General features: G+C 37.8%; 7 protein-coding genes and 1 non-coding gene across 10 annotated transcripts in view; 3 read left to right on the top strand and 5 right to left on the bottom strand.

Annotated features, from left to right (window-relative positions):
• Positions 1-1,781: 1,781 nt before the first annotated feature.
• Positions 1,782-2,615, bottom strand: LOC104807633 (50S ribosomal protein L7/L12). Its single transcript, XM_010533003.1, is given in 2 exon segments — positions 1,782-2,355; positions 2,358-2,615. Coding segments are annotated over 2 exon segments (504 nt in total). The 5' UTR covers positions 2,578-2,615; the 3' UTR covers positions 1,782-2,071.
• Positions 2,616-5,702: 3,087 nt separating this feature from the next.
• Positions 5,703-7,756, bottom strand: LOC104807632 (protein SHORT-ROOT). The gene has a single exon (XM_010533001.2). It carries the CDS (start codon positions 7,543-7,545, stop codon positions 6,010-6,012), a length of 1,536 nt encoding a protein of 511 aa, XP_010531303.1. The 5' UTR covers positions 7,546-7,756; the 3' UTR covers positions 5,703-6,009.
• Positions 7,757-10,651: 2,895 nt separating this feature from the next.
• Positions 10,652-11,305, top strand: LOC104807631 (60S ribosomal protein L26-1-like). The gene has a single exon (XM_010533000.2). The coding sequence runs from the start codon at positions 10,681-10,683 to the stop codon at positions 11,119-11,121; it is 441 nt and encodes a 146-aa protein (XP_010531302.1). The 5' UTR covers positions 10,652-10,680; the 3' UTR covers positions 11,122-11,305.
• A 495-nt stretch (positions 11,306-11,800) lies between these two features.
• LOC104807854 (calcium-transporting ATPase 2, plasma membrane-type) lies at positions 11,801-12,875 on the top strand. The gene is given in 5 exon segments (XM_010533281.1): positions 11,801-11,821; positions 11,871-11,942; positions 11,945-11,981; positions 12,063-12,364; positions 12,466-12,875. Coding segments are annotated over 5 exon segments (672 nt in total). The 3' UTR covers positions 12,706-12,875.
• Positions 12,876-14,629: 1,754 nt separating this feature from the next.
• Positions 14,630-16,901, bottom strand: LOC104807630 (cyclin-D5-1). 3 transcript variants are annotated; one of them, XM_010532998.2, is made up of 5 exons: positions 16,271-16,901; positions 16,099-16,185; positions 15,714-16,008; positions 15,490-15,626; positions 14,630-15,387 (listed from the first exon to the last, which is right to left on the bottom strand). In XM_010532998.2, exons 1-5 carry the CDS (start codon positions 16,598-16,600, stop codon positions 15,181-15,183), a joined length of 1,056 nt encoding a protein of 351 aa, XP_010531300.1. In that variant the 5' UTR covers positions 16,601-16,901; the 3' UTR covers positions 14,630-15,180. The 3 variants fall into 3 exon arrangements, with proteins under 3 accessions (XP_010531300.1, XP_010531301.1, XP_019057373.1); XM_010532999.2 differs by having other exon boundaries at positions 15,490-15,623; XM_019201828.1 differs by having other exon boundaries at positions 16,151-16,185; positions 16,271-16,406.
• A 2,954-nt stretch (positions 16,902-19,855) lies between these two features.
• Positions 19,856-22,268, top strand: LOC104807628 (BTB/POZ and TAZ domain-containing protein 5). Its single transcript, XM_010532997.1, has 6 exons — positions 19,856-20,132; positions 20,535-20,824; positions 20,915-21,045; positions 21,133-21,439; positions 21,527-21,849; positions 21,964-22,268. The coding sequence occupies exons 2-6, from the start codon at positions 20,561-20,563 to the stop codon at positions 22,103-22,105; spliced, it is 1,167 nt and encodes a 388-aa protein (XP_010531299.1). The 5' UTR covers positions 19,856-20,132; positions 20,535-20,560; the 3' UTR covers positions 22,106-22,268.
• A 714-nt stretch (positions 22,269-22,982) lies between these two features.
• TRNAM-CAU lies at positions 22,983-23,054 on the bottom strand. Its single transcript has one exon. It is a non-coding gene; the product is annotated as a tRNA-Met (tRNA).
• A 148-nt stretch (positions 23,055-23,202) lies between these two features.
• Positions 23,203-25,278, bottom strand: part of LOC104807627 — a 2,509-nt gene continuing 433 nt past the window's right edge. Inside the window, exons 2-6 of the mRNA XM_010532996.2 lie at positions 25,260-25,278; positions 24,102-24,209; positions 23,940-24,012; positions 23,619-23,684; positions 23,203-23,538 (exon numbers count right to left, since the gene is read on the bottom strand). The exon at positions 25,260-25,278 is cut by the window's right edge and continues 1 nt beyond it. Of these exons, the coding sequence (XP_010531298.1) occupies positions 23,452-23,538; positions 23,619-23,684; positions 23,940-24,012; positions 24,102-24,136 (261 nt within the window). The 5' untranslated portion in view covers positions 24,137-24,209; positions 25,260-25,278 and the 3' untranslated portion in view covers positions 23,203-23,451. The remainder of the gene's footprint in view (positions 23,539-23,618; positions 23,685-23,939; positions 24,013-24,101; positions 24,210-25,259) is intronic.

Here is a 25,278-nt window from a genome sequence, read left to right as displayed (position 1 = left end):
ATGAGTTTATGCCAGAAACGCCGCTAGGAGCTCTTATCTTTTATACAAAACAAAACCCATGTAGGGATGGGTATTTATACCCGTTATCTGTGGATTCGCGGATACCCGATCTCGTGGATATCTGAAAAACGGATACTGAATGAAGACGAAGACCGGTACATAAAAATGACAACGAAGACGGATGTAGGTTTCATTGTTTCGAAGATGGGTACCTATTAGATATCCATAAATATATAAAAATATCAAATATTTCTATATTTTTTTAATTATTTATTTAAATATTAGGTTTTAACTCTTAAAAATTAACATATATATTTTAAAAAAAAATTAAAAATCTATATATATTCAAAGATATATATATATTTTATATTTTAAATCTATTTTTGAATTAAATAATATAATTTTACTAAATATTTGGTTTATATTTATTTAAAATATATATTGTACGGGTACGGGTTAATCACGGATACCCGATTGACGGGTATCCGGTGTTAATGAGATAGAGAATGAGATATTGTTTTCATGAAACCTACGAAAATGAAGACGAAGACGGTATCTCCAAAATTGTTGATATCCGACTCAGTCCTAAACTCATGTATAGTAACTTTGCTATATAGAGATATATACACTTTTTCATGTTGAAAATATGAATTTTGAATCACACAGTAAAAAGTATAAAATCGGGTACCTTAAATGCAACCTGAATCCCATATTTTATACTTTTTAACTTTGTTACAAAAAAAAACATGTTTAATATAAAATAATGAAAATTCAGACATGTAAACAATGATTAAATTTATGGGATTTTGGGCAGATTAGTGTTTTCTAATTAATAAACACAAATAATCGCATATCTATTTTTTCCACAAAATTTGATGTATATAAAATACAAAAAAAAAACTAAAGATATGGAAACTTTCAATTTCATGGATTACGTTAAAAGTGAGGTTCATTACAAATACATTTTCTCTGTTACCCGCACGCATCGTCGAATAAAAACCATAAATATCTGGAATGGTGTAATACTCTTTGGTGCTTTCGTAAGACAAAAGGAATATTATTATATTGATTCGGATAATTTGGATATATTCTTTTTTTAGATGCTACCATCCTTTTCTCCCGTTTCTTTGGTGTTTGAATTTTTCGAAATTCGTACTTTCTATCTGTTATTCGAATTTGTTTATTTGATATGAAAATTTTGACATACAATTTAAATTTTAAAAATATATTTTATATTTTATATTTATTTAAAAAATTCCATACAATTTAAACATGTGCGACATAAAACTTGCGATAGTTTTTTTAAAATGAACAAATCGACGAAAATGCTAATTTACTACAGATTTTGGTTAGATTATTTTCGAATATAATTTTAGAATTTTAGAAAAAAAAATATAATTGGAAGTTGGAATGAAAATGAAAATGTCCACGATAAAAAGAGGGTGGACTTAAGGAGAAAAATAAAACCCATTGGGCTTTCAACTCGATTAGAAATGGGCCTAGTATACTTCAGCAGGTTGATCAAAAGCCCAAACCTGACCATGGTGTTGAACATAGACAAATGAAGTTGCTGCCTGCTGGCTGCCATTGAGTTTCAAGTAGTTGTGAACTAGTGAACATGCAGATTGCATTGAGATAATGAAAAAGAACCCATCTTTCTAATTCTGCAACTGTTCCAATTTCAATTTCAATTTCATATTCTCTGCAATTTGCTCACATGAAGTTATGAACAAAGTGCAGGTCTTGATGCACATCCAAAACTATGCTCAATCCAACTCAAGTTCGTTCGACCCAAGCAATACAGTTTCTAATCAAATCTCAACCCTTACATTGACAATGGCGTAGTTCTATGACTCAATTCGCTAATCCTCCAAAAAAAAAAAAAGAATCTTTCATTCTGATCGATTACTATGTTCATCCAATCCACCTATGAATTCGTATCCACATAAAAAAGATCACCGGATCTCTAAGATTCTCCGAGTTGTGGGCTAATTAACCCGAAAACTAACAAATTATTCGACAATGAAGTTGAAAACCAGGAAAAATCAGCGTCCATGAACATGATCCGTTTTCATTCCAATACCACAGTGGCACCTACCGCCTTGAGCTTCTCTGCGATCTGATCGGCCTCTTCCTTAGTCACGCCTTTCTTCACAACCACCGGAGCCTTCTCCACAAGGTCCTTCGCCTCCTTCAATCCCAGATCCGTGAACGATCTTATCTCCTTTATGATCTTGATCTTCGCCGAAGCGTCGAACTTATCCAGCTTCACGTCGAACGCCGTCTTCTCCGCCGCCTTGGCGTCGGTGGAACTGCCGGCTGCCGCAGCTCCGGCAATATTTGATTTTGCTCTTATAGGCCGAGTTTGAGCCGGAAGAGGACGGAGTAATCATAGAGCTCAAGCTTGTTCAGATCGAGTAGCTCGTCGGCGATCCGCTCCAACTTCTGCGTACGCGTCTCGGCGGAGTTCACCGTCGCCGTCGCGGTGCAGAGATGGCGATTACCGGCGCATGCCGGCCTCGGACGACAGAGGGAAACTAGGGATCTGGACAGAGAACCGGTGATCGGAGAGCGCATTTTTGGGAGGGTTTTGATTTAGGGTTTTTGTCGTTCCTCAAAATACTTTCATTTGCCCTCACTTTTCTGTCGTCAAATAAAATGGGCCGAGCTCAGGAATTTAGGCCCATCAATAAAGCAACGTCGGCCCACACTGAATTTGTGGATAAGTATGGTCTTGAACGTAGAATATTTGTTTTGTGGTTTTGGGATTTTTGGGTTTTAGTTATTGCTTCTTATTATTTTTGGTAAGGTTTATTTATCTTTCTTACAAAGCGGATAGTTTTCAAAATTTAATATAAATTTTTTTATTAAAAAAAAACAATTTTTTCCGGAATTTTCGGAAAGCATGAAATGATCGAGTGGTTACCATTCCTCGCCTTTTTATATTTTGAATCCTACGATCCCCTTTTCGTCTTCTCTCCTCTCTGAAAGAGTGAGATATACAAATTAAACTATATAGTATATGATTTCTTAAACTAATTCCACAGAGCTTTTTGAAAGCTTGTGTTTAATACTCTGCATTTAATCAATATGTACAACTTTTTGCCGATAAATATAGCTCTACCTTAATACGTTTGTTACAAACAAAGTGATAGAATTATGGAGAAAACAAAAAACATGTTCAAAATGTATATATACGGAGACTTTGACAAAAAAAAAATGTATACAGAGACGTGTATTTGTCACGTCGCTGTACACAGGGGGCCCAAACAGATTGATTCACCTTAAAGAGACAATGGGCCAACTTGGTTTTATAATTTCACTTTTGCATGACTTTAAAAACACAAAAACAGGCCCTTCGGGCCAGGTCAAGTGGCAGAAGGCAGGGGGACAACTCCTTGAGGTGGGGGGATCGAATCCTCCTGCCGCTCCTTCTTCCATCTGACCTGCTCGTCTGCCAGCCTGTCATAACGGGCTGATTTACATCCCACGCGTGTGTCGCAGGCTCGTGCGTCGTGGGCTTGGGGTTTGACCCGCAGGCGCCTAAGCCCAATTACGGCCCGAGCGTTAGGCGCGCCTGGTGGCCAGGTTCGGCGGACTGAGGTCCATGGGGACTGTTAGGCGCGGGTGGTGGCCAGTTCGTCTACGTTTGTAAGGGTAGGTAGTCACAGGGGTTCCCCAATGTTATCAACAAAAAAAAAAACACAAAAACAGACCAAAAGAAGTTATAAAATTAAAAAAAAAAACAAATTAAATAGAAAAAATATTATTAGCTTAAAAAGCGAGGCCAAAGATCGTACCAAAGTTAACATGGAGGGAGGCCGAAACCCATCACAAGGTGTAGGCCGACTCGAAACCAACCACATCTCAAAAGCAGTTCTACTGCTTTATATATATATATATATGTAATTATTTATTGAACCCAAAAATATTATATTAATTACGCAGGGATCCATGTTTATTTCCTTTTTATGGGCTGTTTATATAAAAAATATATACATATATGATGATGGCGGGGGCCATGTACATTCTTAGATATGTGCATGTGTTATGCGTAGATAGATATATACAGACACAAAGAGAAAGAAATCGATAAAAGCTTGGTCCCTTTCCCTCTTTTTGTAAAGCAAAAGTTGAAAGATGCATTATTAAAAGAATTGTCCTATTTTTTTTTTCTAAATATGACAATTCAAATTATTTGCTCCTTGTAATTTCGCCATACGCACACAAGGTGGTGGCCACGGTCATTTGCATGCGTTGCGTATATATTATTTGGTCACTATTAGAGTAAATATATATCTAAAAATCATCTCCACATTAATTAATTGGTGACTATATCTCATTTATTAAGCCGAATAGTTTGTTTTCTATTAATATCGTTCCATGACACCTTTTGCTTATTAATTTATACATAGTATGATATATATATATATATATATGGCAAATGTAAATCTATATCCACGTATATAGCCATGGAGCTCAATATGGTTCGAGGTCCAATCAGTGGTTAATGCCCTTTGACGACCATTGTCTAGCACTTTGGTAATAAAATATAGTGCGAGTTATCTTATATGTATAGAGATGCGTGTATAACATTTTCTTATTACATTAGAATTAGAAATAACACTTTTAAATCAAAATTTAAGTGTATTTATATTTTGCTATCAAATTTTTTTTTTGGTAATCGGATATCTTAGGCCAAGATCTAGACTAATATCGGAATTGGAAGTAAGTCAGGTATTTTGGAATATACGCACTCTCCCCAAATTTGAAATTCGAACTTGTAACGAAAAAACAAATAAGCCAGACCATTAATCACCGGGCTTTGTTGTGTGTGTAGTGTATGAGAGAGTGTATATGAAACGTGCATGCCACTGGAGGAGATACCTTTATAAGATTCCCCAAAGATATTCCCCGGCCAAGTAGCCGTCCTATGATTCCACATTAGGACCAGGATGAAGATAATGACCCTTTCTTTGATAATATATATATATATACATATATATATATGTATTATATTCTATGCTCTTAATAAATAGGTTATTTTAAACAAAATTCAGATTCAAAAATTCACTGGTTCATAACTAAACCAGTGTCAACTTTGAAACCCTCCATCTTGTAGAAATTGGGCTTGACAGCTTAATTTGGCGACGTGTCATCGACAATGTATTGCATATATATGACCATATATCATATGCACTATCCTAAGATACCCAAACCACAAGTTTTCACCGTCCATGATCTTGAATCCTGAAATATTCAATTTTCGTCATATATATTGATTGGCTTATACATGTGTGTGGTGTGTGTTTTTCTGTCACACTTTATTGCATTGATTGAGGTTGTTTCATTCTTTTAACACAAAAGGCCATATCAATCGGGCTGTACGACGTCATTGGTTCAATGTAACAGTGCCGGATAGATTTGCGTTCATAGATAATTCAAATCGTATTCCGATAACTCGTGAAGTCGTTTAAACCCAAATTAGCATGCATCTATTCCTGATATATATATATATATATACTAAATTTTGTTATACAATTAATACTTTGTTTTTTTATAAAGGAAAGAAAAACAAAGTATTATTCTACGAATACTGAATATCGTAATTTATATAATAGATGGTATGACAATTATTCTACGAATACTGAGATAACTAATAAGTTATAACATAAAAATTTTATATCGTGTGAAAATATTAGTAATCATTGAATGAAAATCCCAGTCTTTTAGGGTAACCAAACTAATCACAAATTCAGAAGGAGAATTGAATTTTAGAAAGAAGATCAAACAAAAACCTAGGAATTTTGACTCTAGCAATCGCTTTCTCATGATCGTAATTAGACCCGAAATCCAAATCCAATATGAACGCGATCTCACCATCTCAATTCTCAACCATAATTTAATATCAATATACCCATAATATTGTCACACGTATTATGAAAACAATCCCAAGAATCGCACGTGCATGCGGGAAAACCCTAGCCACCGCTCCTCCGCCGCCGGAGATCACGTGGGCCGCCACGCGCTGGCCCAAACCACTGGCTGATCCTTCCAGGCAAGGAATATTCCGGCGTCAGAGCACTGTGCCATCGACCAAACGCCTTCTCTGTACCTCCTCAGCAAAGCCCTGACATCGTCCACCACTTCATCGCTATATCCCACCGGAGCAAATCCTCCGTTCCTCAGCCTCCGAGACCACATCGACGCCGTCTCCCTCCGCTCGATCGAATCCGACGGCTGGCATGCCACCAGGTCCACGATCGCCCTCCCCGCAGCTCTCTCCAGCATCAGCCTCTCGTTGCTCGTTCTTGGAAAGCTATCTTCAAGAGACTCGAAGTAAACCCTAAACCAACGTAGACATTCCTGGAAACTTCTCATGAAAGAAACGCCGTCGTTTCCAGTGTCGGAGAGGTCGGCTTCTTCTTCCAAGACCGTGATGATTCGCGGTTGCAGCCTCCGGAAGCTCGAGATGACGGCGTCTCTAGGGTTTCCGACGGCGGTGATTCCGTGCATGGCTCCAACGCAGTTTATGGCCAAAACCTCGTCGTTTTGGACGTCGAGCTCCGAGAGATCGAGGTCGGATAAGTCCCCGACATGGTGGATGATGTGGAACTTGAAAGGTACGCCCATGAGCCTCGCGAATTTCTCCATTCGGTTGCCGATCTCCCTCATCATCCGATGCGACGCTGTTTGATCGTTAACAAGCTTATTAGAGGTGACTACAGTCGTGAGCCTCAGGTGAGGCGTGTCGTCGGAGCGAGTGGCCAGGGCTTCGAGGAGGGTCGGCCACTGGGTGCAGTACGTGGAGCTTACGTCGACGATATGGATCTTCGGTTCGCTGTCTACGGCCTCCAAGATCGCTCCGTTGGCCGCCACGTGGCCGAACGTAACCCATGGGCTGACTTCTTGGAACTTGAGGACGGTCCTGCGCGTTGACTCGAACGAGCAAGTCCTCTCAGACGCTGCGGCTGCAGCCATGGTTCGGTAGGAACGTTCTCCGGAGCCGGTCATGCGGTTGAACAAAGCTTGGAGGAAGTAAGACGCGAGCTTCTGCTCGGTGTCGCCGTAAGGGGAACCAAGCTCGTTGAGCATCCAGAGAACCTGAGGCAACCGAACGGTGTCGCCTTCGGACAAGGCACGAGCGGCGTCGAGCAAGACAGAGTCGGCCCACTTGCCATTGGAGGAGAAGTCGAAGGAGGTTAGGGTTGGAGGGATGGAGAAAGCGGAAGGGTCGTGGACGTGGTGGTGGGGGGAGGAGGAGGAGGAGTAGGGCGAGGGGAGGGAGGGTGCTGACGTGGCAGATGGGTAGTGAGGTGGAGGGTAGGGAGAGGAGTAGAAGTGTTGGAGGTGTTGGCGGGAGGAAGAAGAGGAGAGGTCTTCTTCATCCATGAAAAAGTTGAAGCATTCTTCGTCGTGATGTTGGAGGAAATGATGCGGAGAGCCACTAGTTGTGGTGGAGGTTCTGCTCAGCGACGAGTGATTTGTAATGATGCTATCGGATTCTTGTTGTTGGAGATTGACTAGTCTAAAGAGTGTATCCATTTAAAAAAAAAACGAATAAGAAAATGAATACACACACTACACTACGCTGCCTTACATATCAAGATTTATTGCAAAGCTAGGGTTTGCATGTCGCTCTAGTATTTTTTTTTTTTTTTGGGGAGGGTGGGGTTTTGGTGGGTTGGGGGAGGGATTAAAGCTTTTGGAGTGGGTGAATGTTCTTGAGTGGGAAGAGGTGTGTAGTGGATGGATTCAAGTTTTTAACATTGAAAAGAATGTATAGGTAAATGTTACAACAAAAAAAAAAGCATCAAGAGAGAATCTTTTTGCCTTGGATTTTTCCCTCTTTCTCTTTTTTGACTCAGATTACATGCTATAATCGAGTTTTGCGTAATTATATATATATATATATATATAGGATATTTTTTTTATTGAAAACTTAATTGGGCAGGGATAATTGTCCAAGAAAAGGGTTTAGGATATATAAAATATGTGTTTACTTTGTGGAAAAATAAAATAAAAGAGATAGAGGGAAGGGGTGAGATGATGACGACGATGGATTAGTTAGCCCAACTTTGGTGTTACATGAATAGAATTTATGTCTCCTAAAAGACGAGAAAACAGAAAAAAAATGAAAATAATACAAATGTCAATAAGAAGGTCAATTATAAATTTCACCTAATGCCTCAGTGGGTTTGCTTTCCCTCGTTTTTTTCCACATCCACCCGATTCGCCATCTTATAATGTGTATACATACATATTCATATATAGTTGCAATTTTTTTCATGGATATATGTATTATTCAAATGTAAGTATGTGTATGTAACAAAAAAATATATTCTAAGTGGCACATATATGCGATTAAACGAGTTTTACATATAAAATGTATACGAGTATATATTATATTATCCCGTACATATATATATAAATGATATCGAGAGAGAGAATGTTATAGGTGTGAGTGAGTGGAAGCAGGCGTGGAGTAAAGCTGCCGGCGTGCATCAGCTTCATCAAAGGCACATTTCTTTGCCTCCTTTGTTCTCTGCAGTCTCTGCCCTTCTTTTTTTCCTTTTCTATGATTCTGCTTATTATTATTTTTTAATCATCTTATATCATTACTATATTCATGATTTTTATTCAACTTTTTTCCACGTTAACCCGTAAAAAAAAACCAATGTGTCATATTCTATAGTCCTCAACTTGAACATATATAAGCTGTAATTATTATGGATTTTTTTTCCAAAATCTAGGGCATGCATGCTCGCTTGTTTCTTAGTTTTGAAACCCCCCACTTTGATTATAATATTTAGTTGTCTGAGCCTCTTTATCTTGATTTCTTCCCATAGCTATAGGGACTAACATTCTCTGCCATTGTTTTTTGTGTGGTGCATGTTTTAATGTGTATACCAATATATATATATATATACCTAACCGAGGCAGTATGTACAGGCTCATGATGATGATCGTTTTCCCAATAAACCCCTAAAAAGATCTGTCTGAATTTTGTCTCAAATCTAAAGCTCATGTTATCTTCCCTAAACCCTAATCATATACCGTTTACACTTATTGAAGTTATTTTTTTTTGGAACACACTTGATTTTGGGCAAGAAATGCACTTACGAATTGACCAAGTTGTTTTCTTCGTCTAAAAAAGGTGTATTATCAAATTTTCCGACATCTCTAATCAAACAATTTAAAATAAAAATCCAAAGGTTTCCTATACATGCAAAAACTGCAAGAACTAGGGAGATTCCCGTAGGTTATGGTTAGGGTTTGTGTTCTAATGTCTCGCGTGAAATGTTTCTACTTTGTTAAACGTGTAATTACGCTGTTTGTGTCCCTCGATCTCGGTGTTACGTCTCGTGTTTCCATGGGTTTTCTTCCTCAATCATTAGATGAAACTCCACGCTTTGCCTCTTTGTCCCTTTATCCAATGTTTCATCTGTTTTCTCCATAGCTGTCGTTGCACACTGTCTTCATGTTTCTAGCACTGTAATTTTTAAAATGTAACATAAATTATTAGCATATATATCGTATATTACAACGGTTCACATAATAAATTAATTGAAAAAACGATATACAATGTTCAATTTAGCAATTAATTTGCTCTTAATTTGGCACAAGACAGACTCTTATTTGACAAAAAAATTCTGACAGCTGAGCAAATTAAGTCGCCATGCAACCTTTTTTTTATTATTAAAGTTAATGAAATTAATTTCGTTAATTAAGGGATGATTAGCTTTAACTTGGACATATATAATTATTGGATTTTCCCATCAATCACAGAAAAGTTTAAGCAAGGCCTTTATGTAAAGCAATTAAGTACCATCTGTTTATCTATAATTGAACATTGCTTTGAAATGCTTTCTCTTTCATGACTCCAAGTTTTAATACAAAAAACAATAGCGACTCGAAATAAAACAGCGGCCATAATATGTAAAAAAAAAACATAAAACAAAACCTTACATTTTGACAACGACATTTGCCACTATTTATATCGATCATCAAAATGCATAAAAAAGTGATACAAACCCCATTTGTTTTTTTTATAAAATAAAATAGTGTAAATTAATATTATGTAAACAATGAACGCCAATGCACCATAATCAAGTTTAGAGGAGGAAAAATTGTGCAAAGAGAGCAAATTTTGGTAAACTAGACATAAACCCAGTAAAATTCTGGGAATTTTTAATTCCCTACAATGAAATAAATAATATTATGCATGACTTTTAATCTTTTTTTTTACCTATTATCGTGGATTTTTTTGAATTTCCGAGTATTTTTTTATTCAAAATTTCATGCTTCTTGATGATATTTTAGTTTCTAGTTTTTACTATAAAATAAAACAACAGTAAAAATCAAAGTTTGTAACTAATGTTTTATATTAATTAGTTTTGACTTTATAAAACATCTACAAAAAAAAAAGAGTAGAGAACAGAACTTTTATATATATGATAATATCACTAAGGGAGCCCATTTTTATAAGGTCCATTTTAGTGATAAATTTAGTTTGGGCCCAATAAGCCCACAAATAGGGAGCCCAATAAGTGTATTGATCAAGCTCGGTGCTATAGGGTAAAGGTCGATAGTTTAACCGACGTCGTTTCGCTCCTCACCCGCTCTCATATATAAATAACCTCTTAGCCGAAACCCTAATTCTGAGAGCAGAGGAAGAAAATGAAGTACAATCCGAGAGTGAGCTCGTCCCGGCGGAAGAACCGGAAGGCGCACTTCACGGCGCCATCGAGCGTCAGGCGTGTGCTGATGAGCGCGCCTCTCTCCGGCGATCTCCGACAGAAGTACAACGTGCGGTCGATGCCGGTCCGAAAGGACGACGAGGTCCAGGTGGTTCGCGGCTCGTACAAGGGGCGCGAGGGCAAGATCGTGCAGGTGTACCGGCGGAAGTGGGTGATCCACATCGAGAGGATCACACGGGAGAAGGTTAATGGCACCACGGTCAATGTCGGGGTCAACCCGTCGAAGGTTGTCATCACGAAGCTGAAGCTCGACAAGGACCGGAAGTCGCTGCTCGAGCGGAAGGCGAAAGGACGCGTCGCTGCAGATAAGGACAAGGGGACCAAGTTCACTGCCGAGGATATCATGCAGAATGTGGATTGAGCTAAGCTTTCATAAATAAAATAAAAAATCTTACAATTGGGTTCTGGAATTCGCGTTCTATGGATGCATTTTTGAATTTCGTTCTGGGAATCGACTTTCTTGAGATAGTATGAGTGTTTTTGTTCGTATCTTACAGGAATACTTTTCGTAGTATAATTCATAATATATTTGCATGGTTTTTTGATTCGTAAAACTAGGATTAGAGTTGGTAGATTTGGGAAGGTGTTGAACTGTCTGAAACTGAAACACCGTCCAACAAACTTTCAACCTTGTCTCCTTTCTCTATGCATAATGGTAATCTGTGATGGGTGGAGGCTCTTCTTGTGATGCTTGAGGCGAATGGCAACTAAAATCTGTTACCATTTGGTTCTAATTATAAAAAATGTTTAAAGGCTCAATGAGGAGAGACTATAATTGCAAATCTGAAATTCTCTTTCCGGGGATATTTATGCTTGCCCGCCCTCCCTGGTCATGAATTCGAATCATCGTTATAATAACGGATACATTCTCGGGTTCCTCCCTGTATGACGTTCGTTATCAATTGTTGTCGCTGTAATACGTGCTAATTAAGGGGTGGGCATGGGCACCTGAGAACCGTAGGTTTTCGGATATCCGGTCCGGTCTCGCGGGTACCCAGGATACGGATATTTGCTAACCACCAAAACCAAAGACAGGTGCAATGAGGTCAAGAGTTCAGACCGCAAGTTCGGGTCCAGGTTATTTTTAACGATCTCGGTACTCACGTCCAGAAATTGTCTGAATTTGGACTTTCAGTTTAGATCAACAACCAGAAATTTAACCAGCTCACGGTCAATGTTGTAGCGCGCTGATTGTTAACGTCTATTGGGCTTGCTTGACCGGTAAGTAAACAGAAGAAAACCTTTCGATTTTCAAGATTCCATCTGTGAAACTTTTAACAAGATTCTGTAATAAACTTTCAGGGAGTGCTCCTCTAACGGCAGTTCAACTGCTGTGGGTGAACATGATCATGGACACACTTGGAGCTCTTGCTCTTGCCACTGAGCCACCGAATGAAGATCTGTTGTAACGCTTCCCTGTTGGAAGGAGAGCCAATTCCATCACCAACGTGATGTGGAGGAACATCTTGGGACAGGCTCTGTTTCAGTTCATCGTCATCTGGATTCTCCAGGCCAAAGGAAAATCCATGTTTGGTCCGGACGGTGTAGATTTCATTCTGATATTGAACACCCTTATCTTCAACTGTTTCGTCTTCTTATGTCAGGTAACATAATATCATCAAGATCAAACCAGAACGTATGATCCTTTATGCTGGTGTCGAAACCAGAGAGGGTGGAAATGACTTTAGGATTTTGTTCCTCTCAGGTTTTCAATGAGATAAGCTCGCGGGAGATGGGAGAGATCGACGTTTTCAAGGGAATATTGGACAACTCCGTGTTTGTGGCTGTTCTCGGCTGCACTGTCTTCTTCCAGATCATAATCATCGAGTTCTTGGGAACATTTGCCAGCACCACTCCCCTCACTATATGCCAGTGGCTCTTCTGTACATTCATCGGCTTCTTGGGCATGCCTACCGCCGCTGGTCTCAAAAGGATACCCGTTTGATTCATTCGGGGGATGATGAAAGTGTCTGAAGATGGGTCTGGATAAAAGAATCCAATCCACCATTCATGAGATTTATACTCTGGGTTTTAACACGGATCATATAGGTGTTGTTATCATATGATGATATTTTTTTTTGGTAGTGAAATGAGATTCATTTTCTGGTTTCGTTACGTTGTTTGATGTTGGGACAGAGTCTGAGGGGAGAACAGCAGAAGACTTAAAGATGAGTCTTGTCTTGGCAAAGATTGGACCAACTGAGAGAATTGCAGAGAAATAAAAGACATAAAAAAGATCATTGAGAACCACAGAGAAGAAGAAAAAAACACCAAACAAGAAAGAACAGCGAAGGCTTATTAGGAAGAAGACAATGATTTGTACGACCGCCAGACTGTGTTTTGTTATTCCTAAAGAGTAAAGACCCTCCATAATGCCACGTGGCTTTGGTGGAGCCTCTTCTGACATCAATCTAATCTCCGTCAAACCAAGTCAAGAGATATATCTACAACTCCTTTGACCGTATCTTCTTCCGTTAAATTTTAGTACAAGTTGCGATTCAAGCTTTATACTTTACTTCAGTGTAAGGACCGAGGAGAAATATTTACTAAATAGAACTTTTGGATATGGGTGTAAAATGGGCAGGCCTGTCCAGCCAAGTCCGGTTTGTTTCAATCCGGGAATATTTTAGTCCAACCCAATCCAATCAATTTTTTTAACAAGACAAAAATAGATCAACCCAATTCTAATCGCCTTAATCCGTGAGCCAAACGAGTCGATTTTTCGAACCAATCCGCGAGCCGGCCACGTTTTACACCCTACTTTTGGGTCCAACAAATAATCAATGAAAAGAGTGACCCCTTTATGGGAGGAAATCACATTGGCCTAACCACACAGTACATTATGAAAGAATGTCTGTACTTCTTGATTTGTAGAATGTCTCAAGGGAAAAAATAAATTATAATCTAATGTTAATGTAATAACAACAAAAACAAGAATAATGGTTAAGGGCCTTGGTTTTGTACACATTGGTCATTTGCCCATTTTTACCCCCATTCACAACTCATCATTGGTGGGAATAATAGATAAATATCTCATGTAACTTTTGGCAAGTAAAGAACTTGAAGTAGTACTATGAGGGATGTCAAACGAGCCGGCTCGGACCAGCCCGTTTCGAGCCAGTTCATTTTCAGCCCAGTTCGTTAAGTCTATTTTTATTTGGGTCAGAAAATTCTTGACTCAACCCAAGTCGCTTAGCTCGCGAGTCAGCTTCCGAGCCGGCTCATATTTTTCTAAATACCTAAAAAAATCATATCAAATTATATAAAATCATATCCAAATGATATATCAATATAAAAAGAACATACCAATACATCCAAATCATACTTATATTCACAATCACAATCCATATAAAAAAAATCATTTCAAATAGATAAAATCATAATCCATCTATGTACAAAAAACCATTTTCAGATCCTAATCCATCCATATACAATTAGATCTTAATCCATGTACAAAAAACCACCTTCAGATCCGAATCTATCCATAAAAAATTATCTCCAAAGCAAAATATCATACCAACAATATCAACACTTGGATTGAAACAAGAGGGATCTTGCAACATTTAGGATATGTTGGTGTTTTCGCTCAACAACTGAGTTTTGTTGAGGAGTATAAGGGCAAGAGAGGTAGTGAACGATGCCAAGTTGAGAAACAAGAGAGGGAAAAGCTAGCTCACGAGCATTGTCTGATCTAAAAGATTTCACAGACTTGCCGTGTACTATCCATAGATTGATTCACTTTGCAGAATCTTTTGAAATGGCCTAAAGTTGAATCAAACCAAAGAAAGAGAAGAAAGAACATTATTTTTTTTTTTAAAAAAAAAAAGAGAGGATCCTTTCATTCTTCATTGGCTATATGAACCTTTAGAGACACAGGACAAAGCATATCCACCAATCAGAAGTTTCAGAAGTTCCAAGGGATGGGAAAGTGATGGACTTTCATACAAAATCCTGTGTTTCCCACCACATTTAAATAAAAATCAAACATATTGAAAATAGAAAAAAGTTGGATAAAGAAAAATTAATAAAAGAGGGAAAAGAAGAAGAAGAAGAAGAAGGGGTTGATATTTGTAGGCAAATAGGAGCACAAAGAGAACAACAAATGACCACAACCATTGCCTAATAAGACTCTTCTCCCTCATATATTTACTTTTAGCTTCCTTTCTGCGAACCCCCCAATATTTCTTCAGCTATCCCAGAAAAGACCCTATAGTTTTGATGGTTGCGGTTTAGCCCCCATGATCGTCAATGCCATGACACTGCTGTGCTGAGTAAAGACGCTCACACCACCAACCAATTGACTTGAAAAAAAAAATGAAATGAAATATAATAACCATATGGTATTCGACTTCGCTATAACCAATTGACTTTGGGATAAAACCAAAACAGAATCAATCAATCCAAGATCAACAAGAACATCCTAAGACCGACGCACTTTCTTGGCCGGAGAGAAATCATCGGAACCATCGAACGAGAGGCGGCGTTTAGAGACGGATCCTGATTCCAAACAAGAGTCCTCACCGATCGGATTCACCAACTGTTTTTCCCGGGAAATGGCTGATTCCGGTGTCCTCTGTCTGCTCTCTTCCATCTCCTGCATTATCCGATAACACGAATACACATTCTCCTGCACCCAGATCTCAAAATGTGAGTCCAAGATCACCACTTTAGTAAAAAAAGAACAAGATTTGATCGAAACGTGCGTCCAAGATGTACACTTCGAACTCACATTCTCACTGGATATCCACCACGGTAGCGAGCTAAGCTTCGTCCCAAAATCTTCTCTCGTTGATTTAGAAAATGATGAAGCTAAGACTGCAGCAGCAGAGACAACCCACGGTCGATGATCCTTCAGCCTGATCTCTACTACAATGAAACCAAACATCGTTAAGAACTCGTGCTTTAAGACTGTATCTTTGGAAATCATCCGACATGGGTATTGAGAGAAATTACCCTTTGTCATCTCGAGAAGAGATTCGGAGATTCTTGACGACAACCCATTTGCGAAAGGTTCATTTTTTATGAACTTGAAAACGAAGTAATGCAAGTAAGTGAAAGGAGTGACCAAGTTCATCCTCCAATCCAACGTTGTGAGTACTAAGAATTCCATTCTCTGAATCACTTTGGCTTCAAATACGTAATCTTCCGATGGGAATTCTGATAAACCCGGAACCCTGCATTCCTCCATTTTCGACGCTAATGATAAACAAGCAACAGATAACAACCGAATCGCCCAAGTTTTTCCCTCCTGCAAAACAAATTCCAATCGTCCAGAAAAAAACATTATACCCAGAAAACAGAAATTCCAGATTGAGAATCAGTCGATTGAGTTGCTCACATCAATGGATCTTCTCGAAAGGAACAGATCGAAATAGGAAATTCCCACATACACTGTTTGATGTTCGAACCCAAATTTTGCTCCCGTCTGAATCGGAAACGAAGAAATTTTCCACATTAGACCGGAAAAAAGGAGAGAGATAAAAGGGTTTTTGAGGAGTGAGAGTACGAACATGGATTATCCAATCGATGGCGTCCAATCTGGCCCATCTGAACCAAACAGAGCCAGGGACCGTACAGCCAGCAAAAGACGACGCCGGTTCATCGGGTACGGATCCGACTCGATGGGTCTCTCTCCGAACCAGCTCCGACAAATACTCTTCCTCGTCATCTCCCACAGAGACAAAACACGGGTCGTGCGCCGATCTCCAAGCTTGGACGTTGGTCTCGTGATCTTCGTCATCGTGGAGTTCTTCCTCGTTCAGGCAAGACTCTGTTTCATGACAGAGGAGGAGACTGGAGAGAGCGAAACTGCCACTACCTGCACCGCCGCTGTCACCCATCTGACAACCACCACGACGAAAACGAAGACGACAGTGATCTCCGATGTTCCGTACACATCTAGAAAATCGGAGGATAAAAAGGGGAAATTGGGGACATGGGTATTGACTGTATTCGCAGTGAATTAGCAGCAAAATCTTCGTTTTCTCAATTTCCTTAGATGATTAGACCGATGAAATCTAGCGAAACCGAGTACAAGAATCAAACGGAGCAAAATCCGGAGGGGAGAGAGAGAGAGAGAGAGAGAGAGAGACTGTGTGCGTCTCCCTGTTCTGGTGCCGCCAAACATAAGTGGGGAGAGAGGGGGCGTTATTTAGCGGTTACATTTAAAAAACCAATTAGAATTTTAAGTGCGCTATCTAAACAAAAATAAATTCTTTGCAATATATACATATATATATATATATATATATAAATGTATGCAATAAATAAAACATGGCATACATATGGCAAATATGTCATCTTAGACGAATTTTGAATTTCTTCGAATAAATACACGATACATTTTTCTATAGGGGTTTAATTTTATTAATAGTTTAAATATTCCAGAAATAACAAAGTGAAATCTAATTAGATACTATTGCTATGGTCTAAGGAGGAATATAATGACAAACTGGAATACAACATCACATAATCAATGATCAAATTTAAACCATATATTCTCTCTTAATTTCTAATTATCTAGGTTAATCGTATTTAGCAAAAAAAATATGCAATTAGATATAATTAAACTATATTTAAAGATAAAACAGAGAATAAAAAGTTTGGAGGACGAAAATGGAATATAAAAGACACGTGTCACTATGAAATCGCCCAATCCGATTTTTATCTATTATAAATATAATTCTCTACAATTACTGTAAGTTATGGTTGTTCGTAAAAGCATGGGACACGTATGTTCAATCTTTCAAAATGAAACTACTGAATATTTTTTTTATCTTCTCATCACATTTATTTTTTACAAAGTTAGCTAATTTAGTATACCAAATTCGTAGATTTCTTTTCTAATATTAATTTAATTATATTATATAGCAAAACAAGGGAAGTTAAGAAACCCGGTCCCTAGAGTAATAAAAAAAATATAATAATGAAAAAAAAACCTTGATGGTGGAATGATGGCGCACGTGACCAGAGCTGCAAGGGAGGAGCGTCATCACGTGTGAAAGGCTGGACCGCCCCAGAATGAACAAGACGACGCTCCATCTCTGCTTTGTAATAATAATCCAAAATAACCATATGATATGATGTGATGTTTAACATTTAATATAAAAACTTTTTTTTCATTATTATTTTACAATAAGGTTTTTGGAGTTTTTATAGTATAAAGTCCTTCCAAATAAATATCGCAATGTTACGTCTAACTCCCCTTGGCCTTGGGGCTCTAAGTGGAACCTTTTACTGAGTTTGATTTTACGATTCCGAGGTGGTCAAACTTTGACCGTATCTTTCTATGTGACGTGTGTGTACATGTCCGATTTATTTGGTTACAGGTTGGATAAATAATTTCTTTCTTTTTTTAAAAAATAATATATTTTTTTGAAGTATAACATGTTTCATGAAAGAGTTAGGTGGGACGCATTATAAGAGTGGATTAAAAAAATATCACAACTGTCTGTGTATTTTTATTAAAATTTTAAAAAATATCGATTTTTTATAAAAAAAAAATAATTGCGTAAAAATTTTAATGGAGAAATACGCATACTTTTTTTTTGGCAAAAAGAAATACAGGTACTTCATAAAATATAAGTTTATCTATATTATTTTCGGACTAAAAAAAGAAAAATAATTATAAATTTACGGAGATGTAATAAACGACATATTTTATTTATGTTTTTCTATTTTATAGTTTTTTTTTAATTGTGATTAGGCCAGTAGTTGAAAAAAAGTATTATACAAACGAGAAAGTGAAGATTATTTTATGGAGTTAGATTTTGTAAGAGTGCCTCTAGAGAGGGTGTATGGTTTGAATAACAAGAAGAGGAAGTTGAAGACAACAAGCAATTATCATTTCATTGCAAGCAAACAAACCACAAGAGGTTCCCTCTCCAAACTTATTATTTATTACCCTTGTCCCATTCCTCCTTCCACCATCATCATCATCATCATCATCATCATCATCATCATCATCATTATTATTATTATTATTATTATTATTATTATTATTATTATTCTTATTATTATTGTTGTTGTTGACACAATTTTTTAAAAAAATTATTGGGTCAAATATTATAGAGGCTCATTGGGCTTATGGTGATTGAGGCCCAATGATGACACCAATATACAAGAAGTGGACAACTTAACTAACTAGCTTTCGGAAATAAAGAGTTGACCGCATGCCTACGTATATTACGTCATAAATCATTAATTTTCTTCTTCTTTTTCTTTTAGATTTTTCTGAATACCGCAATGGACAATGTATAAAATACTACAAAAAAAAAAGATAAGTAATTGTTAATTTGTCAGATTCAATATTTGTTACAAGGAGAGATAGAGAGAGAGCAATGGCCTTATATATATTGAAGAGCCTGGCGTGCGACCAACTTATACACACCCCCTTGATCTATACTTATATATATATATATATATATATATATATGTGTGTGTGTGTGTGTATATGTAATGTGAATACATGAGACATGACTAGGATCTGACTATCCAGGGAATATTTTGGGTATCTTAACAAATAAAATACGAGATTTGATTTTCCTTAACACCGTCGACTTGGATTTTAATTTTATGTACATATACAGTAGGGGTATCATGTCAGCATACTTGTAGGACATAAGATTCGGATCATATTTAAACATACAAAGATGTATATTCTGAATAAAAATAACGTATTTCAGTATCGTTAATAAATAATTTTATTAGATATCTATACATGTACACTAAGTTGGCGAATATGTTTGTAAAAGAGACAGAAAAAGAACAAGCAGCTAAGGGGAAAAACGGCAGAGTGTGTGTCGGCGCACAACTAACACTAATTACAAAAATCGGAAAATAACGGATTAGGATAAAACGTTGAGAAATAAAATTGGATGAAGTTTACCAAAAAAATAAAAATAAAATTGGATGAAAATAAATAAAATAAATAGAAGGGAGTGATGGGGGAGGGGGCGTCCGACGTGGATATGAATCAGCAGGACTTATCCGCGTACGGAATTGATAAGTGCCGCGTCATTAACAGATCATTCGTTTCAAGCAAGTTTCATATAAAGCTAAATGCATATATGTATATATATATCCGCTAGTTCTTCTCTCCCCCCGCTCCGTTGCACTCTCTTTTTGTTTTTCCCGTTTTCCTGCGAAACAAACAGCGATTTTTCTCGGATGAAACTCTCAAGGATCATAAAGATCGAGGAGGAGAATTAGATGAGATAGGTTTCTGACCATTTGCGCGAGAAGTTTTAGTCGTCGATCGATTGTCGTGGAAGGAGAGAAAGCGTTATCTGCTTTTTGCTTCTGATCTCATCTGAAAGTGGAGTTTGAATTTGGCTGATTTCTTCGGATCTGCGTTCCAATTCATAACCTCGTGTAAGATTTCTGTGTTTTTTTTCGTGTTTCCGGTTCGCTTCTCGCATATTACGCGGCTCTGCATTTTCGGATTTGGTGGAGCAAATGAAGAACGATCATTGAAAATTTCGGAAGTTTGATTCTCTAGGGTTATCAATTATGAATTTCATGTTTCTGATGCAACGACTTAGATCGGTTTTAGACGGGCGGATTGATATGAGTGGATCGAATTTGAATTTCTTCCACGTCTGCAGATCTCACAATGCACACTTAACATGATGAAAAACTATCCACCCTGACGGTGAACTCTGAAGTTTGAGCCGATTTAGATTTCCTCCTGATTTCTTCCCAGTGGATTGAAAATTTCATTCAAGTTTTATCTGTAAACCAAATTGATTCTGATTCTCGGCTGACTTGTTGCAGAAGAAAGTTAAGCCTCATAGTCAGAGATGAAGAACATTGATGATCGATCTCCGGAGCGTTCCAGATCAGAGGTTTCAGTAAGACCGCCACCTCCGCCGCCTCCACAGCCTCTTGCATCATCAAATATCTGTAAAAGGAATATGACGGATCAATGGATACAAAGAAGTCAAAGCCTTTTACCTACTGCTACAAAAGATTCCTGGGACCGAATGTTTGATGAAGGCTATGGATGCAATGTAATGATCCATACAGATGGCAATGGATTACTTTATGCGCACGCCAATGTCCTCGTGAGTTTTCGTCATCTAGAACTCGATTATTTATCTCCAAAAACATTTGTTGCATCAGATTGATATCTTATTCCATCTGTTTATTAATAGGAAGCATCTTCGGATGTGATCAAAGGAATGATAAAGCAAGCAAAGAGAAAAGGTCATTGGAGATCGATATCAATCCGTGGCGTTCCACGAGAGGCTGTTCAAATTTTCATCCGGTTCTTGTACTCTTCCCGGTAAATGTTCTTCTCCATCGTGTTGTCAAAAAAGAGGGAAATTTGGAAATCTTCTTGTGTTTATACTAATGTGTGCCGGTTCTGCAGCTACGAGAAAGAAGATATGGAGGATTTTGCTATGCATTTGCTGGTGCTGTCGCATGTTTACGTGGTTCCACATCTGAAAAAGCTATGTGAGTGGCACTATGAGAAAGGCTTACTAGCCAAAGACAACGTAATCGACGTCTTTCAGCTCGCGCTGCTATGTGATACTCCACGCCTCGGCTTTCTCTGTCACCGGATAATTTTAAAGAACCTCGAAGAAGTTTCCACCTCTGAAGGATGGCAAGCAATGAAGGAAAGCCACCCGAGACTCGAGAAGGAGCTCTCAAGATCAGTGGCTTACGAACAAAACGTAAGAATCCTCTTAACACCCAAAAAGATCTGCATTTTAAGAATAAATCTTGAACTCTGATGCAAATATCCTCCAATTTTACTGCAGAGACAGAAGCAGAGAATCAGGAAACAGAAAGAACGGAAGATATACACGCAGCTATACGAAACAATGGAAGCATTTGTTCATATATGCAGAGAGGGATGCAGGACAATAGGTCCAAAGAACAAAGACATAAACGAGGGGAAAGAGCAATGCTGCGGGTATTCAGCGGCGTGCAAAGGGCTGGAAATGCTACTAAGACATTTTGCAGGATGCAAGCTAAGAGTGGTTCCTGGAGGGTGCAGTCACTGCAAGAGAATGTGGCAGCTTCTTGAATTGCATTCTCGTCTTTGTGTGGATTCAGAACAATGCAAGGTCCCTCTCTGCGGGTAAACATCTATGATCGATGACTACTATCGTGCGGGTTTAGTCTGTTGATATATATATATATATGTATAAGTTCGGGATCTGACTCGGAAGTTTTTGGTTTTTTATTGGGGTAGGAATTTCAAGGAGAGGATGAAGAAACAAAGCAAGAAAGATGAAAGGAGGTGGAAACTGTTGGTGAAGAATGTGTTGAGCGCAAAGAGAATCGGAGGATCGCCTTTCTTTTTACAGACAACCGAAGTGGTTTTTATGATTTGAAGTTAAGAGAGATGATGTAGATTATAGAATCAGGTTACAGGTTTATCATAAGTTATGTAAGATATGGATATAAATATGGTTCGAAGATTTTTTGTGTGTGTGTTGTATCAGATACTTTGTACAATAGTTGCAAATTCTTTGTAAAGAGAACTCGGTTTAATTATTGCAAATTCTTTGTAAAGAGAACGCGATTTCTTAATTAAACCATTTAGCCGTGGGATATAATTAAATCACACCGAGTTCATGAAAATGTAGACCCGCAGCGTTTGCAGATGAATTTTGTATTATATTACTAATAATAATTTTTTTCTAGTGATAAATAGGAAAAAAACAAAGTTTAGAATTATAAAAAAAATGAGGAAAAGACCATTGTTGAGGGAAAATCACTCAAATGACCCACTTGGGTCGTACCTATTCCATTGTACACCACCGAAAAAAAACAATTTTTTTTTTCAATTTTAACCCACTTTTCGATTGAAAAAGTCCGAAATACCCTTTTCTTTTTATTTTTTCCGATATACAACTAAAATAAGGCAGATGATTTTTTTGTCATCTTTTTTAGAATCAATTATAACTTTTTTGCCACCATTTTTAGAATTAATTACGAAGTCGTAATAACGAATGTTGTTTTCGAACGGATAAATATCGTGTTTTCATTAAGGATAATTTCGTCTTTTCAAAAAATATTAATGTGTTATGTTTTTTTGTGGTGTACGCGTGAAATAGTTGCGACCCAAATCAGCCATTTGAGTAAAAAATCCCATCGTTGACGTATGACTGCCTTTGGAGCGGAAATTCAGAATATTGAAGTTAACGGTTTCGCTGGGTTGGCACTCAAAATAATGACGTGCAAAAATAAAGCACGGAAGCCACTCATTATCAGAACCTGGTTTCGATCCAGGGACCTGTGGGTTATGGGCCCACCACGCTTCCGCTGCGCCACTCTGATTGTGTTGTTAACAATTGCGTTGCATTGTTTTTTAGCATATCGATCTAATAAACCGCATTTTTTTTCTTTTCTGCCTTCGAGGATATGATTTTGGGAATAAAACCACCAACCAGTCTCATCCATTCGTAAAGATCCCAAACTAAACTGCTAATCAACTTCTAACTGTCCAAATAACAATAACTCGTTTTTAAATGAAACTTTGGTACACTGCGAGCCGTTAGAAATTGCCAGAATCCGCTCTATCTATTGGAATGTCCCAACACATAATATAACATAAATATGCATAGACAAATGCTTTGAGAACTACTATCCTCCTGTCCTAACGAATTACAAAAACCAATCTGCTCCTCTCTTGTTCTAAAAAAAACCCTTGACGGGGTTGGGTTGTGTCACTTCTTCACTGTTTGTCGCCACAAGTAACAATTGGTGAAGAAGAGGCCACCACTACTTCCTTGCCCTCCCCCACATTTTGTCCTTCCTTTTTCTACAGCAATGTAAACAAGGCATTCATTCCGATTACAATAACTATAATCTCGAATAATAACCTTGTGAAATAGTTCATACCTTCTTAATTAGGACATGAGCGGTCATCAGTTCATAGAATTTCTCCATCAGCATCTGCTCTTCCACCTGCAAACCCAGTTGTCAGTCGAATCATAACAATCGTTGTTTCTTTCTCTCCTGTTCCTTAAAAGAGTCCCCTTTTATCATTTTCCAATTAGTATGAGTTGAATTTTTTTTAAGGAGAAAATAAATCTAGTATGATTTATGTTCCCTGGAAGCATAATAAGTCACCCTTCCACTACCTAGGGATTTTTAAACAAAAATTGTGTTTTATATGAGAATGATGTTAGTAAATGAACACTTCAAGTATCAAGGAGCAACCATAAGTTTTCGGAGTTCCTCTGTCATGGCCCTATGAGATTCTGTGAGCAAATCATTTTGTTTCTCCAAATGCCTGTGACAAAAAAAAAACAAACATGTTACCAATGACACTGTAGAATTGTCTACCTTAGAATGCAACGAGATGGATATGGAGAAACACACTTCAGTGTATCGTTCGCATCATGCTGTGGGTCCATGCTGACAAGAGGATAAACTTCTTGCTGATGGATGCCTCTGAACTGATCTCTTGTTGCTGGCTCTTTGCTGCTTCTGGAAATTATTGGTACCCGGTTACAAGATGCACGATCGAATCAGTTTCGGAAAAATCATTCAACTACTGTCGACCTCTAGAAGATCATAACCTTTCACACTACCCACATTTCATTTATTAAAAAAAACAAGAAGAGCGCCATTTTTGCTAGACTCAGCGTCAACAAGATCATAAACAGACGGAATCAAAAACTAAAACGAACTGTAAAACATGGAGTCTTTATCGTTCATCAGGAACAAAATTATAAGGAATCTTAGTATCTGTCAAGGAAATAATCAAAACAAGACAACTTCAACTATAAATTCAAGCAAGACCCTTTACTATCAAATACAGATTGAAATTATGAAAGGATCTCGAAGGAGGCAAAAAATGGAGAAGACAACAGGTTGCTCAAGTCAATATGCAGCTGGCTGGGACAGATCTGCAGTTCTTGGAGGGCCAGATACCTATCTTGCTAACCAGTTCATAAATTAAGGCTAAACACACGGGATTCTCTTTAAATCCTTTGTACTACTTCATCCGCACCTGTCTCTAAACCCTATGTCTAATTTGGCCGTTTTGTCCCATTTGATCTCAGAGTAAGCTTTATAGTGTCTATAACCATAAGGATAATTTCTTGTACAAAGTTTCATGAATTCAGTTCATATTTTTTTACCCAAAAAAACAACACAAATAGTTGAACAACAAGGACGAATAGGCATAATTATTTTTTTTGTTTTGGTTGCGGAACCAAAACGTTTAAAGAGCAGTTCTCACCTGGAAAATCCATCGAGCACTTAGCAAACCCTAATAACCTCATCGGTTACAAATTACAATCCAATCCATCACTACGTAACCAACCACACTTGCGATTCAGGAACAGCCCACCAAATACTCATTATAATTAGCGATTATAAGGACGTGATAATCTAAATGTCCTACAGGCATCCGAGTTTCATCTTCGATATAGAAAAACACGAGTTGAAAACCCTAAACCTTCGTACACAATGGCGGAAACACGAAGGAATGCAGAAACTAAAACCAAAATTAAAGGGGCAGCAGAAAATTACCAGGAAAATTGAGGAATGC

The sequence above is a fragment of the Tarenaya hassleriana genome, unplaced genomic scaffold (assembly GCF_000463585.1).
Source record: "Tarenaya hassleriana unplaced genomic scaffold, ASM46358v1 Cleome13, whole genome shotgun sequence".
Taxonomy (NCBI): domain Eukaryota; kingdom Viridiplantae; phylum Streptophyta; class Magnoliopsida; order Brassicales; family Cleomaceae; genus Tarenaya; species Tarenaya hassleriana.
This window is presented reverse-complemented; position numbering and strand designations above follow the sequence as displayed.

Excerpts from the sequence above, each read along its gene's own strand:
- LOC104807632 (XM_010533001.2), bottom strand. The coding sequence starts at position 7,545 with ATGGATACACTCTTTAGACTAGTCAATCTCCAACAACAAGAATCCGAT.
- LOC104807631 (XM_010533000.2), top strand. The coding sequence starts at position 10,681 with ATGAAGTACAATCCGAGAGTGAGCTCGTCCCGGCGGAAGAACCGGAAG.
- LOC104807630 (XM_010532998.2), bottom strand. The coding sequence starts at position 16,600 with ATGGGTGACAGCGGCGGTGCAGGTAGTGGCAGTTTCGCTCTCTCCAGT. Across the intron at positions 16,186-16,270 it reads CCATCGATTGGATAATCCAT|ACGGGAGCAAAATTTGGGTT; the intron begins GTTCGTACTCTC and ends TTTCCGATTCAG. Across the intron at positions 15,388-15,489 it reads GGTGGATATCCAGTGAGAAT|GAGAATGTGTATTCGTGTTA; the intron begins GTGAGTTCGAAG and ends ATCTGGGTGCAG.
- LOC104807628 (XM_010532997.1), top strand. The coding sequence starts at position 20,561 with ATGAAGAACATTGATGATCGATCTCCGGAGCGTTCCAGATCAGAGGTT. Across the intron at positions 20,825-20,914 it reads ATGCGCACGCCAATGTCCTC|GAAGCATCTTCGGATGTGAT; the intron begins GTGAGTTTTCGT and ends GTTTATTAATAG. Across the intron at positions 21,046-21,132 it reads CGGTTCTTGTACTCTTCCCG|CTACGAGAAAGAAGATATGG; the intron begins GTAAATGTTCTT and ends CCGGTTCTGCAG.